The sequence below is a fragment of the Saimiri boliviensis genome, chromosome 6, assembly GCF_048565385.1.
Source record: "Saimiri boliviensis isolate mSaiBol1 chromosome 6, mSaiBol1.pri, whole genome shotgun sequence".
Classification (NCBI taxonomy): Eukaryota; Metazoa; Chordata; class Mammalia; order Primates; family Cebidae; genus Saimiri; species Saimiri boliviensis.
In genome coordinates, this window is record NC_133454.1 from 36,910,294 (window position 1) to 36,926,240 (window position 15,947).

General features: G+C 36.2%; 1 protein-coding gene across 4 annotated transcripts in view; it reads left to right on the forward strand.

Moving 5' to 3' along the window:
* ARHGAP42 (Rho GTPase activating protein 42) overlaps positions 1-15,947 on the forward strand; it is a 303,129-nt gene that overhangs the window by 270,375 nt on the left and 16,807 nt on the right. For all 4 annotated transcript variants that reach the window (XM_074400467.1, XM_039471250.2, XM_074400464.1 and 1 more), the window contains exons 17-22: positions 1,002-1,107; positions 8,662-8,821; positions 9,981-10,125; positions 11,632-12,012; positions 12,391-12,547; positions 14,541-14,603. In XM_074400467.1, coding sequence (XP_074256568.1) covers positions 1,002-1,107; positions 8,662-8,821; positions 9,981-10,125; positions 11,632-12,012; positions 12,391-12,547; positions 14,541-14,603 — 1,012 coding nt within the window. The remainder of the gene's footprint in view (positions 1-1,001; positions 1,108-8,661; positions 8,822-9,980; positions 10,126-11,631; positions 12,013-12,390; positions 12,548-14,540; positions 14,604-15,947) is intronic.

The window sequence follows — 15,947 nt, forward strand, 5'->3', positions numbered from 1 at the left end:
CTTGTTCTGAAATGTTAGACATTTCTCTAGCAGACTTGTCAACATCTTAGCTTTTACTTGGCAGACTACACTTGTCATAGATGATTTCTTACATTTACATTTATCTTTGTCAGTATGTGCTTAAAATCTCTTTGGCTTATGCTTATATAATAATGCTAACAATTCAGAACATTTTCTGTATTGTCTTTATAAGTTAAGGGGAGGAATGTGGGATTTGATCTCGTCACACTGGGTTGAATCTCTAGGAGCTTTCTATGGATGTATTACTCCATCCTCACACTGCTTTGAAAGAATAACCAAGACTGGGTAATTTATAAGAAAAAGAGATTTACTTGACCCACAGTTCTGCATGGCTGGGAAGGACTCAGGAAACTTGCAATCATGGCAGAAGGTGCCTCTTCACATGACGGCAGGAGAGACAAGTGCTGAGGAAAGGGGGAAAAGCCCCTTATGAAACCGTCAGATCCCATGAGAACTCACTCACTATCACAAGAACAGCATAGGGTAACTGCCCCCATGATCCCGTTACCTCCCAATGGGTCCCTCCCACAACACATGGGGATTATGGAAACTACAATTCAAGATGAGATTTGGGTGGGAACACAGCCAAACCATATCAATAGGCTAATATATTCTCTAGTGACTGGCACGTTAGGCAGTCTACAGCAAGTGCTGTGATCATTCATATTTCTAAAAGTTTAACTCTCCCCAAGTGGGTTGTGAGTTATGGCTATATCAAAGTATACAGTTCAGTGGTGAAGAGCACCTGTGTGGAATCAATAGAACTGGGCTTCTTTGGCTTCTGTGCTTCCCAACTTCATGACCATGGCAAATTACTTAACTTCTGCAAGCCATAAAGAATTATAATGACAGTACTATATGAAGCAGTGCTTATGAGGCATGAGGGGTAGGGGTAGTCATTGTGATTGGATTACTTGTGTTTACATACCCATTTGAATGCAATTAAAACTTGAACATTTGCAACCTTTTTTATGTAACAGAATCTGATGACCAAAACTACAGGGTGGAGGCAGTACATGCACTGGTGCACAAATTGCCAGAGAAGAACAGAGAGATGCTGGACATCTTAATAAAGCATCTGGTCAAGTAATTCTCTAACTTATATTGTTCATTTAGCTTACTGTTCATCTGTGAAGTTTGTTCATGTCTTTTTAAAGTGTGTGATGATGTTATACCATTGCTGTTATAATTAGAGTCCATTGAATTTGCTTAAAAAATAGTATGGCAGTTTGTTTTTAAGATATTTCTATATGAGTGTGGAACCTGTGTGTTTATTGCATATAATTATGCAAATAATTATCCTTTGCAATTGTTAAACTAATGATGAAACAATTAGATGTGTCAATTTTAAAATGAAGGATTATATAGTATTTTTTTTTCTCCCAATTATTTTAGGCTCATAAGCAATGAGTTTAAAGACCAGTGCTCTATACTATCAAAGTCAACAGGTTCACCTAGGTCAAACTAACACTTAACTGGTAGATTCCCTCCGTATATTAACAATTTTGCTTGATCTCGGGAGATTTTTCTAACTTTGCTTCTAGTTTATTCATATACTTTAAAATCTCTCTTTGTAGATATTACCCAGAATTATTTCCAGAAACAAAAGCAACAGTGTGTGTGTTTGTGTGTACATGTATCTTACATATATATGTATATATATATATATATATATATATATATATATATATATATATGTAGATAGATAGATAGATATATAGTTTGGCTGATTTTAAGGAATTGGTTCACATGATTATGGAGGCTAATAAGTCTGAAATCTGCAGAGCAGGCTGGCAGGATACAAGCCCAGGGAAGAGTTGATATTGAAGCTTGAATCCAAAGGCAATCTTGAGACAGAATTCCTTCTTACTCAGGGAACTGTTTTTTCTCTTAAGACCTTCAACTGATTAGATGAGGCCCACCCACATTATGGAGGGTAATCTACTCTACTTAAACTCTACTCATTTAAATGATAATGTCATCTGAAAAGAGTCCCTTCACAGAAACATCTAAGATAATCTTCAGCCAAATATCTGGGTATCATAGCCTAGCCTAGTTGACATGCACAATTAATCATTATAAATATTATATCTATGTACTCTTTCTCTCTCTAGAAATTGAAAGATACAGAGAGAGCAACAAATACATATTTAATCCCAAAGTGAATTGGCCATGCTGCTGGAAACAAACATCTAAATTCAGTTTTAAACTTACTGGAGAATTTCCTGTAGCATTATTTAGTATTTAATAGGGATATTTCCCATTTTAATGAGTACCATCATTTAAATAAAATGATTAATCCTTCATTCTTTGTTATAAGTACTGACTCAATATATGCACATTTGAGCCATATACATTGGAAATATAACTTGAGTATCCCAAATCTGAAAATCAGAAATTCAAAATGCTCCAAAATCTACAACTTTTTGAGTATTGAGATGGTGCTCAGTTATAATTGGAACTTTTTGGATTTGGGGTGCTCAACTGGTAAATATAATGCAGATATTTGAAAATCTGAAAAAAAAGCGTTGCATAAGGGATACTCATCCTGTTCTCAAGCACTTTGGATAAGGGATACTCAGCCTGTACTGCTACATAAAAATATTTATAAATCTCATCCCTACTTGCAGGCTTTTAGATAATATAATAAATCTTCCCCCACCTACCCATTACTACCACCATTATTTAAAATAAAAAGGAAGTATACTAAGATCAACATCGCTTAAAGTTCATCATTAATTATTGACCCATAGCAGCACTTATTTTAGCTAATGAACACAGGACTTGCTGTTGTTGGTCAGTCTTAGTTTTGAGTTGTGTGAGCTCTTCATGAAATTTACACAATTTGTTAGACATTTTTTTGCTGGTCTTCAAACTAATTTTTTAGCAAACACTTTGAAAATTTCCTTTTAAAATCCACGTGTGTCACATAAAATATGTTTGCTTAATTATTCAGAATGCTAGATTAATACAAGCTGCACCCTTAATGTGACTGTGTGTGGTTTTGGTATAGGGAATAGCACGGGAGAGTATCTGGCCACTAAAGAATGCTTAAATTACTTTGCTCATCCTTCCCCACCATTCCTGGCTTCTTTCTCGAACTTATAAAAGGTCAAGCCCTGCTCAACAAACAGAAGCTGTGGAATGTGCATTCATATCACCACAGACTTACTCATAAAAACAGCAAACAATAAATAACACTCTTGATCCTTGGCAACCTTTTATGGCTGAAAAAAAAAAAAATTAGTACAATCAACCTGGATTGGGATTCCAAAGAATAAAGGACTGATTCTGAATTTCCATTAATTAACTCTGAAAAATGGTATAAATTATTGCTTTCTTCCTGAGAGTCTTTTTGTTTGTCTTGAAAACAAATGCTGTCTGTGGTGTTTTCCTTGATTATCAAATAATTTAAATATTTAAAAGTGTTATTTCTTAAATTACAAAAAAAAAATGTATCCTGGGTGGACTTACCTATTCATTAGGAGATATAACATTTTAGAAAATTGTTATGGAATTTCCTTTGACTGTAAATGAAAAAGTGAAAGTTGATTTCTCCTAAATGAAAGGCTTTTCATTTTTCACATGGTTCTTTGTTAGTGGTGTTAAATTTGCCACTTTATTTAAGATGTTTTTAATTCAGTAAGATTCAGGTGACCAATAATCCTAATCCTTACTCAGTGCAAATGTGAAACTAAACAAACTCTTGGTTCTCTGTTTGGAAAGCCCTCTCAGAAGCGCATGACTTTGCTTCATGTATTTGAGTACTCTGTTATTAGCTATATATATATATATATATGTGTGTGTGTGTGTGTGTGTGTGTGTGTGTGTGTTTATAATTGTTATATATTCCTGTTAGATTGACCCGTTTATTATATTTTATTTTTATCTCTAATAGCATTTATTTGTTTTAAAATCTATTTTACATAGATTTAAAATCTGTTTTGTGTGATACTGATACAGTTCTGGCTTTAATTTGGTTACTGTTTGCATGATACATCTCCCATCCTTTTACTTTCCACCTATTTGTATTTCTGAATTTAATGTATATCTACTGTAGAATGCATATCGTTGGATCTTACTGTTTTATAATTCAGTTTGATAATCTCTGACTTTGATTGTATGTTTAAAACATTTACATTTAATGCTATTATTGATGTGGTTGGACCTATGTCTGCCATTTTTGTTTGTTTCCTGTATGTTTCATGTTGTCTTTGCTATTCAGTTTCAACTTTATTGCTTGTCCTAGTAGATTTTCTAGAGCTTATCATATACATCTTATCAGAATATACTAACTTAATTCATGTGAGCTATAGAAACATTATTTTTACATAGCTCTATTTCCTTTTTTTGTACTATAATTAATAAACATATTATATATATATGTTACATCCCAACAATAGTTATAATTATTTATATAATTTTATGCCTCTTAATGAAGTTGAGGGAAGAAAGAGGAGCAAGTATAGTTGTAGAATTTTATATGTTTATTAACCTTCTTATTTACCATTTATTAACCTTTTCGTTTATTCCTGTGAATTTGAGTTACCATCTGGTATTCTTTTCTTACTCCAGTACAGCTTTGCTCTCATGCTTTTCCTTTTTGCTATTATTGTCAAATATATTTTTTATGTGTTATGGGCCAATGTAATTATTAATACATACATATTATTAAAATTGTATTTTCAATCAAGAAAATGAAGGAGAAGAAATATGTATTTATACTTTTTTAATTACACAATTACCTATCTTTTTTTTTTTTTTTTTTTTTTTGGCTTTTACATGTACATTTGAATTATAGTCTAAGGTCACTTGCTTTCAGCCCAAAGGATACACTTTGATATTTTTTTGTAATGTGGATCTGCTAACAATTTTTGTTCACTTGGGACTGCTTTTATTTCACCTTCCTTTTTGTAGGTTAGTTTTGCTACTAAAAGATTCTTAGCTGGCAGACTCTTTTTCTTTAAGCATTTTGAATATGCCATCCCACTGCCTTCTAGCCTTTATTGTTTCTACTGAGAAATCAGTTGATAAACTTATTGGGGTTCCTTGTAGACCCCAATAAGACTTTTTCTCTCACTGCTTTCGGAAGTTTCTTTTTTTCTTTGGCTTTCAGCACTTTTCCTGTGATGTGTCTTGCTGTGGATATCTTTGCAATTATTCTACTTGGAGTTTGTTGAGCTTCTTGGATATGTAGGTTAATGTTTTTAATCAAATTTGGAAAATTTTCAGCCAGTGTATCTTTGAATATTTTTTTCTACTTCTCTCTTTCCTCTGCTACTGGTACTCCCATAATACATTTATTAGTGTGCTTTATAATGTCACTGTTTTTTTCTAATGATCTGTCTTCATTTTTTTTCTCTCCATTCCTCAGATTGCATAATCTCTATTGATACTTCAGGTTTACTGATTTACTCTTCTGCCAGGTTAAATTTAGTGTTGAACCGCAGTAATGAATTTTTCATTTCAGCTATTGTACATTTAAACTTCAATTTCCATTTGGTTCTTACTTTTAAAATACTCTCTTATTATTGATATTCTCTATTTGATGAAACATTGCCATCACACTTCCATACTTTATTTTTAGACATGGTTTTCTTGAGGACTTTGGATATATTTATAATGACTTCTTTGAAGTCCTTTTCTGTTAAATCTGACATTTGGGCCTGCTTACAGGCAGTTTTTGTTACCCACTTTTTTCCTGGTGCGTGAGTCACACTTTCCTGTCTCTTTACATTGTCATAACTTTTGGTTGAAGACATGGCATTTTAGCTACTCTTTTACAGTAACTCTGGATACTAATACTGATCCTCTGTTGCTTTTATTGTTGTTTACTTGTTTATTCCTTTTTTTTTTTTTTCTTTTCAAGACGGAGTCTCCCTCTGTCACCCAGGCTGGAGTACAGTAGCATGATCTCAGCTCACTGAAACCTTTGCCTCCCGGGTCCAAGCAGTTCTCCTGCTTCAGCCTCCCAGGTAGCTGGGATTATAGGCACCTGCCCCCACACCTGGCTAATTTTGTATTTTTGGTAGAGGTGAAGTTTCACCATGTTGGTCAGGCTGTTCTCGAACTCCTGACCTCAGGTGATCCACCTCGGCCTCCGAAAGTGCTGAGATTACAGGTTTGAGCCACTGTGCCCAGCCTATTTATTTAGTCTCTTTAGTGAACTATTTTAATAAAGTCTATTTCCCCCTCAGTATGAAGTGTCTTCTGTTTTCTCTTCAGAGAATGCAGCCTTGGACATGACCACAGTCACCCAGGGGTAACAGTAGTTTCAGCGGAGTTCTGTTTGTTTCCTGAGCTGATCTATAAAGTTGTCTGCTTTATTTGGTATGATACCCAGCTCGTTAGTTTTCACTAACTGCTGGGAGATTGCTCTGCTGTTTTCAACAACACACTGGAGCATATCCAGTTAAATTCTGGCTCCTTGCAGGGTCACTTAAAAAAAACAAAAAACAAACAACAGGCTTTGAGATTTGTTATGATGCTAAGAGGGCTTGTTTTGACTGTCTGTTTCCCTAGTTATTTCTTACAAGTTCGCAAGAGGCTCAGAGTTTTCTGTTCTTATTTGAGTACACTCCCCAGGCCAAAATCTTTGACCCATTGCTCTTGGCACTGGCTGAAGGAGGTAGCCCTGAAATGAGGGAAATTGTAGTGCCAATATTCTTGGCTTGCTGCACCTCAGGTAAAGCCATCCACCGTAGGTGTGTGGCTAGTTGGAGGCAGAGAATTCTCTGGGTTGTAGAGGCCAAATTCCCAGTGAGGGCCTTTTTAGTTGTTTCATTCAGTTGAAACAATACAAATGGGCAGATCCTGATATACATTTCCTGTTAAAATAAAAGAAAGGGAGATGTTCCAGAAGATAGCAGTTGGGTATCAGCTCCCTACATGAGTTGAGGGAATAAGTTATAGAACCTACTGAAATGGTGAGTGGTGGGAGTCTGTATCAACTGAGTAACCCAGCAGAAGGAAAAATGCAGTGAAAAGGAAATCAGTTATCAAAATAATCCATCTTCTGTGCCATGTAGTCATCAACCCACCTTTTCTAAACCAAGGTTTTGAGATTCCCAAGTTTATTCCTAATAAGCTTAATATTAACTGTATTCCACTTTGTTTACATTGTAGGAACTATGACATTTTAGCAAAAGTCCCTAATGCTAATTTAATTTCAGGGAAGAATATTATCTTGAGATCATATATAATTTAATTTATTATTTCATTAAATTCTCGTAACAACCCAATATGGGTTGTTATATATATATGTAATTTAAAGATAAGGAAACTGAAACCTAGAGATATTAACATAACTGAGCCCACCCAACTTCCAAGAGATGGATCCAGCTTTGAAACTAGATAGGCTTATTACATTTACATACTACTTTCCTGAGTAGATTTTCTAATACATATTAAGCAATTAATGTATAATATTTGATTATATTAAGAGGAAACTTGGAATGAAACTCTTCTTACTTGAACTAAATGCTTTCTTAGCTAGTGTTCTCTATGGCATAAGGAAAATGTCAGTCAGTGTGGCAGTCTTCTCTTCCTGTTCTGTGTCAGGAGTTGCATGGATAGTCTAACATCCTGGATTTCCCATAAAGTCTCACTTTTGGTTGTAGAATGCAGTTTGTGATGCATGGTCAGTCAGACATAAACATAGCCTGGTGTTATACTAATAACTTGACTTGGAATAAGATAGAAAAGTGAGTGGTTAAACTGAAAGATAAGTCAGACGAATGAGGTTTCCTGTAAAGAATGCATCTAATTTCCAGAATAAATTAATGAACTAGTCAAAGTCATCCTTGATAGTTGCTAGAAGTACTTCACTTGGGTCACTGTTATCAGAGGTTTTTCATTTTATTGTCAAGCCTGCAATAGTGCTACCAAGTCTTGTCTCACTGTTGGCCTAGCACAGCACCCAGCACTAGGGAGGCATTCGGTGAAGTTTTGAATGGATGAAAGGAAGGGAGGGAGGTGGAGGTGGGAGAAGTGAGGAGGAAGGAACACAAGAAGGAGAGAGGGAAGGAGGCAGAAAAGAAACGTGTTGGCGAGTGCTCTATCCTGGGAGCTCAAAGAACCCACTGACTTGCTGTCAGGAGACCTGAATTGAAACAGTACCTCTCTCCTGAATTTGTTGTGACCCCAAAATACACATTTCTTTAGGAGCTTCTGAGGATTTTAAAATTGTACAGTAGGAATATCTGACTTACTGGGAAGATTAAATTCAGTAATATATATGAAAATTTCTAACAGTAGGTTCTCAGTAATATGCTTGGTGAGTCTCAATATAATTGCCACCAGTCTACTCTTAACTGTTTGTTCCAAAAGAATTATACTAGCATTGAAAATAACCGAACAGCTGATCATCTTCCTAGGGTAATTGTACTTGATTTAGGAAATTAGGGTTTTTTTCTTTAATGGATTTTGTTTTCTTTGTAATTATGTTTTACTTAAACTAATGTTAACTGTTTACGTCTTTTTAGGCCATACTTCAAATACCAATTGGAAGTGGTTAAAAGTAGGACAATTTGCCTATAATGGCATATTTTATATTTTTTGCACCACAAATTCGATAGAAGAGACTATTTCATAATTTTGAAACATGTAACTTAAGTTTTTTTTTTTTATCTTTATTTGCAGAGTATCACTGCACAGCCAACAAAATCTCATGACTGTCTCAAATCTTGGTGTCATATTTGGCCCCACACTAATGAGAGCACAGGAAGAAACTGTGGCTGCTATGATGAATATTAAATTTCAGAATATTGTGGTAGAAATTCTGATAGAGCACTATGAAAAGGTATGCTGAATTTTCATGTGGAGGTGTCAAGTTTTTTATCTTTTATAATGAAATTTTGCATTTGTATCGTCTTTGAGCTTTATATTGCAATCATTTATTCCTATAAAATGTAAAAAGCTCCTAAGTTTTGTATAAATTACTTCTTCATGGGGACTTCAATTTTCTTTCATTGTTGTTAAGTGCTTCTCAAAATTCTTTAGTTAGATGGCTTTCTACATAATTGACTGCTAAAGGTTTTCTTCTTTACATTGTGTGGTAAATTTATTGATCCTATACAGAGAACTCTTTAAAACCGCTTTGTGACTGGGTCTATTTAACCTTCTCTTTGTATCCCTTTGAAATCAAACTCTTAATTATTTAAAAGTAATGTTCTAACTAAACAAAAGAAAAAATATAGGGAACAGTCTTGAAGTCTTCTCTATATCTAGTCCCTAAGATGAATTTTTTTTGGGGGAAAAAAAAAAAAGATCTTAGAATAACTATGGAAACGGGAAATTTTGAAAGCTGAGTTAGTTGGATTTTTAAGCAAATTCAGCCATTTAAGGTCTAATAATTTGCAGTGCTTTTATCTCTGATCTGGTCCTTGTGAGAGAATGATTAAGCCCCTCTCCTTCCTTGGGTCCCTTCCCAGCACCCACAGAAGCATTCCCAAGGGCACAAGCTGTCTCACAACCCAAGAGCCCATGGCTGTGTCCTGTAGCTCTGCTTATACCCCTACCTGCAGCTTGTTACATTCCTTGACAGCTCAGAGGCAACAGCAAGGCACCATCTTCTCCTGAGAAGAAGGGAGCCATTCAGTGGGAGACATGATACAGAATGAGCCCCAGTTCCTCTCAGGTTATGTTTTTTTCAGAGCATGAAGGTGGAAAGAGACTATTACAATAATGGATATTTATTCATATTTGGAAGGTTTCTTAAAATCATTGAAAGATCTTCTAAATTTTACTTTTGGGGAATGGGAGAGAATGAAAAAGAAAACCCAGAAAAAGAAATAATACTCTATATAAATGGAAAAGTTACAGTTGCTCTAGGATATTCATTTTTTGTAGCTGATTAAGTAGCACATAGTTCTAAGACTATTTAAGAACAAAGCTTATTTTATGATGAAAGTGGCAATATCACCCTTTTATTGACCTTGGTCCATTTCTCTTATATGTAGATTTTTCATACTGCTCCAGACCCAAGCATTCCTCTGCCTCAGCCTCAGTCTCGATCTGGATCCCGAAGGACACGAGCAATCTGCCTGTCTACAGGATCTAGGAAGCCCAGAGGGAGGTATACTCCATGCCTGGCCGAACCCGATAGTAAGTGCACACGACCTTAGCGAGATGCTTTCTTCATTCTTTAATTCAGCTGCACTTCACTGTATTGGTAATTAGGTAGAAAGAGAAGATGTTGTCACTGATGCTCTTTTCCCAACACCTCCTCTTTTATCATTTGTATATTCTCTGTCAGTAGCTGTAAGGTTGCTTGGGTAAGCAAATTCATTATTGATACAAAAGGAAAGACGTAGTTTGCTCAAGGCCCTTTTTTCTGCAACTGTGATTAAGTACATTGGGTGCTACTTCGTAGCAGGTTTTGTCCTATTGTCAAAGTGGTAAAGAAGAAAGTAAGAGAAAGTCTGACTGAAGCTGTCATTTTCTTCCTTCCTTTCACATTATGTTCTTAACGCATTATCTCTTGGGTATCAGTGTCTGAAAGAGAAAAGAAATGAAAAGCAATAACACATATTATCATTAACTTACAGTCCTGAGCCAAACCCCAAGGTGACGTGGGTGGCACCTGGAGACCCCGGAATGCATTAAACTGTGGTGGTTCTCATTCTATTTTATACCCCCCAACCCCGATCTTTTGCCCACAGTCAATATTTAATAGAAAACAGTCAAAAACAATTTAATACAATTGTTATTGTACTAAAATAACAATATTTAGTACAATAACAATTATATTAAAATAACTAAAGGAATGTAATTGGATTGTTTGTAACTCAAAGGATAAATGCCTGAGGAGATGCATACCCTATTTCCTTGATGTGCTTATTTCACATTGCACACCTGTATCAAAATATCCCATGTTCTCCATAAATATATATACCTACCACGTGCCCAGAAATTTTTTAAAAAATAAAAATAGTTAACTAATTTTTAATTTGGATATATGTGAATGTATTATTACGCTTTATCTGATTTTTCTTACAACTTGCTTTTAGGAACATTAGAAAATGAACCCAGAGAAATAGCCAGTTTCTTACATTTCTATATTCTTAGCTGGAAAGGAAAAAAGCCTTTGAAAATCGAGGTGCTTGAAATTTACTACTGATATTTAATGGTGCCTTTGAATGAAAGAAGGCTGAGTCCTTTGTACCTTGGAATTAATCACTTATGATCAGAAAAGTAAAAGAAAGTGGAAATATGTCTTTACTATACCCCCTTTCATTGATTCCTTGTAATGTCATGAAGGAATCTTATTTCTCTTACTTCTGAATTCTGTTTCATAAACAAATCTTGTCTGAATTCAAGTCAGCCCACTTACGCTTCCAGAAGTAAAGTCATTACCTAAAGGTAGATAGTTCATAGGTACATATATAATCTTCCTAAAACATTATTGAAAAATACATTCGGCAAGTTCAAATGCATATTTTAAAGCCTTTCTCCGTACTGAGGACAATTCTCCATACAAGGTAGGCGCCTACCACTTAAATAGGGTCAGGTGGCCACAGAACACATGGTAAGTTCGAGAACGGAAGGGTTTTAGTGGTTCCGTTATCAATAGCTACACTTGCTTTTGTCTCTCTCCCACCTACTCCTCAGGTGACTCCTATAGCAGCAGCCCAGACAGCACACCCATGGGGAGCATTGAGTCACTCTCTTCTCATTCCTCTGAACAAAATAGCACTACAAAGTCAGCTTCCTGCCAGCCCCGGGAGAAATCTGGAGGGATTCCTTGGATTGCAACCCCATCATCTTCCAATGGACAGAAAAGCCTCGGTCTCTGGACAACTAGTCCTGAATCAAGTTCTAGAGAAGATGCAACCAAAACGGATGCAGAATCAGATTGCCAGAGTGTTGCTTCGGTCACCAGCCCAGGGGACATTTCCCCACCGATAGACCTAGTCAAGAAAGGCCCTTACGGGCTTTCAGGACTGAAAAGAGCTTCTGCTGCTTCTCTCAGATCCATCTCTGCAGCTGAAGGTAAGCCAGAGTGGAACTTGTGCAAGATGTTATTGTCTCAGTATCACTTTTGCTGGATTATTCAGCATGATTAAGCAGGGATAAAGTTAATGGTGGAGAAACTAATGATGCTTATCTACTTTGTTCCTGTGCTTGGATTTTATAACCTAGGCACTGTGACATTTTTCCTGAATCTTTCCATGTCTGTGAAGTGATGTCTTTGTAATTACTGTAGATTTTGATCTCCCTGTGCGATGGGTTGCTGTGCTCAAAGAACATTCTGTACCTTCCCATTTGGGCTCAGAGAAAAATGCTTCCTTTTGTTATGCACATGTACTGTGTTATTGCTATTATGTTGTCTAATAGCACCTTGCCTATTTTCTTGGGCTTTCTTTTTAGGAAACAAGAGCTACAGTGGATCTATTCAAAGCTTAACTTCTGTAGGTTCCAAGGAGACACCCAAAGCTTCACCAAACCCAGACCTGCCTCCGAAAATGTGCAGGGGGTTAAGACTAGACACTGCCTCAAGCAATGGCTATCAGCGTCCTGGCTCAGTGTAAGTGAGAGTTTATATGTTTACTGTGTCTCCCAGGGATATCGAGGACTTGAGTGTTTCAGAAGAACTCTTGGGAATCCCACAAGTTGAATAAGTTGGAAATACTTCATCTGTAGAGTGGGTACAGTCCACTTCTGTAGGACTCTATTCTATAAGTGATGTGTAAGTTAGAGTAGTTTTCACATATATACAGAATCTCACAGGGCAGCACTTCAAGCACTTTCCTTTAAAGCAGATCAATGACTTAATTTGAGGAAATGAAAATTGATGTATAATACAGTAGTTATAAGCTTTGAAATTAAAGCGTTCCTATAAAAGACAGACATCCATCTCTCAGCTGAAGACTGCCATGTATTGACTATAAGCCAGGTCCCTGCCCTTCTCTTTTAAAGCAGCTTCTTTCTCTCTTCCATTCTGCACCCCTACCTGAGTCCTCAGTGATTTAAACAAGCTGGTGGAGAATTAGGAACATGAAAGGCAAAAGAGGGTACTTCTCATCAAAGGAAATGATGCAGAGGTGTAAAGGCTGATAAGAGAAGGGAACACAGACGGGAGGAGACAGTGAGGAAAGAAGAACAGTGGAAGCCTGGCTAAACAAGCAAGCAGCATCCAGAGATATGAAAAGTTTCTCTCCCTTTCATTTTGTTTCTCTGACATTTGCTGAAAATTTCCTAATGCTGTCTGAGCCATTACTAGATATCTTTACATGAGTTACCTCTTTTAAGGTCTGCAGTGTCCTTTTGAAATAGGGAGTATAAACCACATTTTAGAGATGATGAAAACTGATGCTTTCTAAGTTTTCCAACCTAGGGTTCTCTGACTTCAATTCTGTGTTCTCTCTGTTATACCATCCCCATTTTTAATATGATGGTATTCTTCCTGACATTTTAATTATTCATTAAAAGCCCAGTAAGACATTTTGCCAAGCCTGTTTCTATAGGAACTGTGTCATAAATTCATTAGTTCATCGTTTTCTTGGACAAGAACCTTTTGGTTGCACAGCATGTTCAACATAAGTTACCTCTGTTTGTTGGAAATCCAGTTACAGCGGTGTAGGCAAATATATTTGTCAAAGTGTCTACTAACCATTGTGTATAGTCCTAGCCATTAAGGGAGAGAAATGTTAAGCCAATATGTTAGGGAAGATGAGAGACTAGAAACTCCATTCTCTGTGGAGGAAAGAGAAAAGCTTCTGTTTTGTGATTGTACTGTTAAAGTAGAAATTCAAATGAGAAAAACGTGTGTTCTATATTAGGTCTAAAATGATCTTTGAGATTATCAAATGGCTTGGCTCTGGGAGAAGAGTTTGTCAATTAAAGAAGTAAGGTAGATTTTTTAATCTAGCTTAGGTCATCAAAGAATTTTGTATCATCTTCCAGCAAATATAGAAACTCTTTCGGTTCTTTTCAGTCATACTCAACACTCTTACCTGTTCAACTAGATCATATCCTGTCTGTCTTGCCCTCCTTGGTTCAAAACAAGATGTAAATCCACAGATTATTGGCCATATTTTCAGAGTTTGTCCTTTTCACTCAACAGACATATGTCCACATATTAAAAAATACTTGAGATAGTTGTTATAACTAGTGTTTTGTTAGCTAACAGAATGAAAACAGTTCTTTTGTTAACATGATTTGATTCTTTGCATCTTCACTTTGTGGCTCCACAGTAGTCGGTAAGTGTTGCTGGGAACAGAGTAGAGAGAAAATGTTCCTTCTACTGCTCCCATGGTTTTTTGAGATAAAAAGGATGAGGATGGTAAGATCCCCAGAGGAAGTAGCTATAGGTTTGCTACAGTCCAATACTCCGTAAGCTAGAGGTTAGATCTAAAAGTCTCATCAACATTAAAGCTTAAAACAATTAAAATTCTGTCCCAATTTTGACAGTGGTTCTTAACCGTTTTTTGTCTTGTTTAACTGATACTCCTGAATTTCAGTTTGAGCAGAATGAATGTATTGACTTCGTGAAACTTGCATTTTAAATCATTTTTCAGAGTGGCAGCAAAAGCTCAACTGTTTGAAAATGTTGGTTCACCTAAGCCAGTTTCTTCTGGGCGGTAAGTTCTCAAAACCCTTAAATGCATTTAAAAAAAAAAAAAGTGGTGATATTGTTGCTTTGTATTGACATGACACTCTGTGATAGCTCCACCTCTCTGTTACGCGGATGGCAAACTTACACCCAGTGGCCCTTCAGAGGAAGTCATTCATGTCTATAAACAGCATTTATCCTCTCAGATTGTTACAGTGATGTCTCATTTGCTGAAATCTTCACAGAAGGGTTCTAAACAAATGCATTTACTAGAAGATAAAAGTTGCTATAATCCTTCTTCCAACTTTGATGACAGTCATTTTAGGAACACTTTTGAAAAGCATGTTCTTGATTTTTAAAAGTTATGTAACTTTTTCTGAAGCAATCATCATGGACATCCATTGAAAAATATGGTTATTCTTAAAAACCACTGATATGTTGTAGAGTTAATTGCCCAAGGCTACTCTAAAAGAGTACAGAACTTCATTAGGCTTCTCAGATTTTACATTCTGCTCCATTATGAGTTGTTACATTTCTGCTGCTAATGTGGTTGCTTCTAAAATTCCTGCTTTACTCTTCTTGCTTTCAAATGTATTCATCTGATCTACAGTGGGTTTTGGTTTTTAATTGGAATAACGGAATTTAATATAGGCAGGGACTTTTCACTATTTTTTTTTTTTTTTTTTTACTATCAGCAGCTAGTATGGGTAGGAGACACTCCATAAATGCTTAAATGTTGAAAGAGCGTATAAATGAGAAAACTTGAAGAACAAATCTTGATTTCTCCTTTAAATGTACCAAGACATTTTTGAGCATCTCATGTCTAGCTAAGTGAGGCTGTGAAGTAAAGGAATCACAGATAATTGAGTTATTGCTGTATAGTTTCTCTAAAGGTTATTTAATCAAGTAATTTTTATCAAACTGTTAAAGTATGTGGACTTTTTCAGCAAACATTTAAAAAGTACCTATATGTTACTGGGCATGTGAGTGTTATTAAGGATAACAATGACTTTCATACCCTTTTTGGTTTTGTTGAAAGCCCAGTGAGGGCCATCATGTATTAGGTTTTATGTTTTGTCTTGTTTGATATGGAGTCTCATTCTGTCACCCAGGCAGGAGTGCAGTGGTGCGATCTCAGCTCACTGCAACCTCTACCTCCCAGGTTCAAGCGATTCTCCTGCCTCAGTCTCCCGAGTTGCCATGACTATAGGTACATGACATCATGTCCAGATAATTTTTTGTATTTTTAGTAGAGACAGGGTTTCACCATGTCCGCCAAGATGGTCTCGATCTCCTGACCTCGTGATCCGCCCACCTCAGCCTCCCAAAGTGCTGGGATTACAGGCATGAGCTACTGCACCTGGCTGTATTA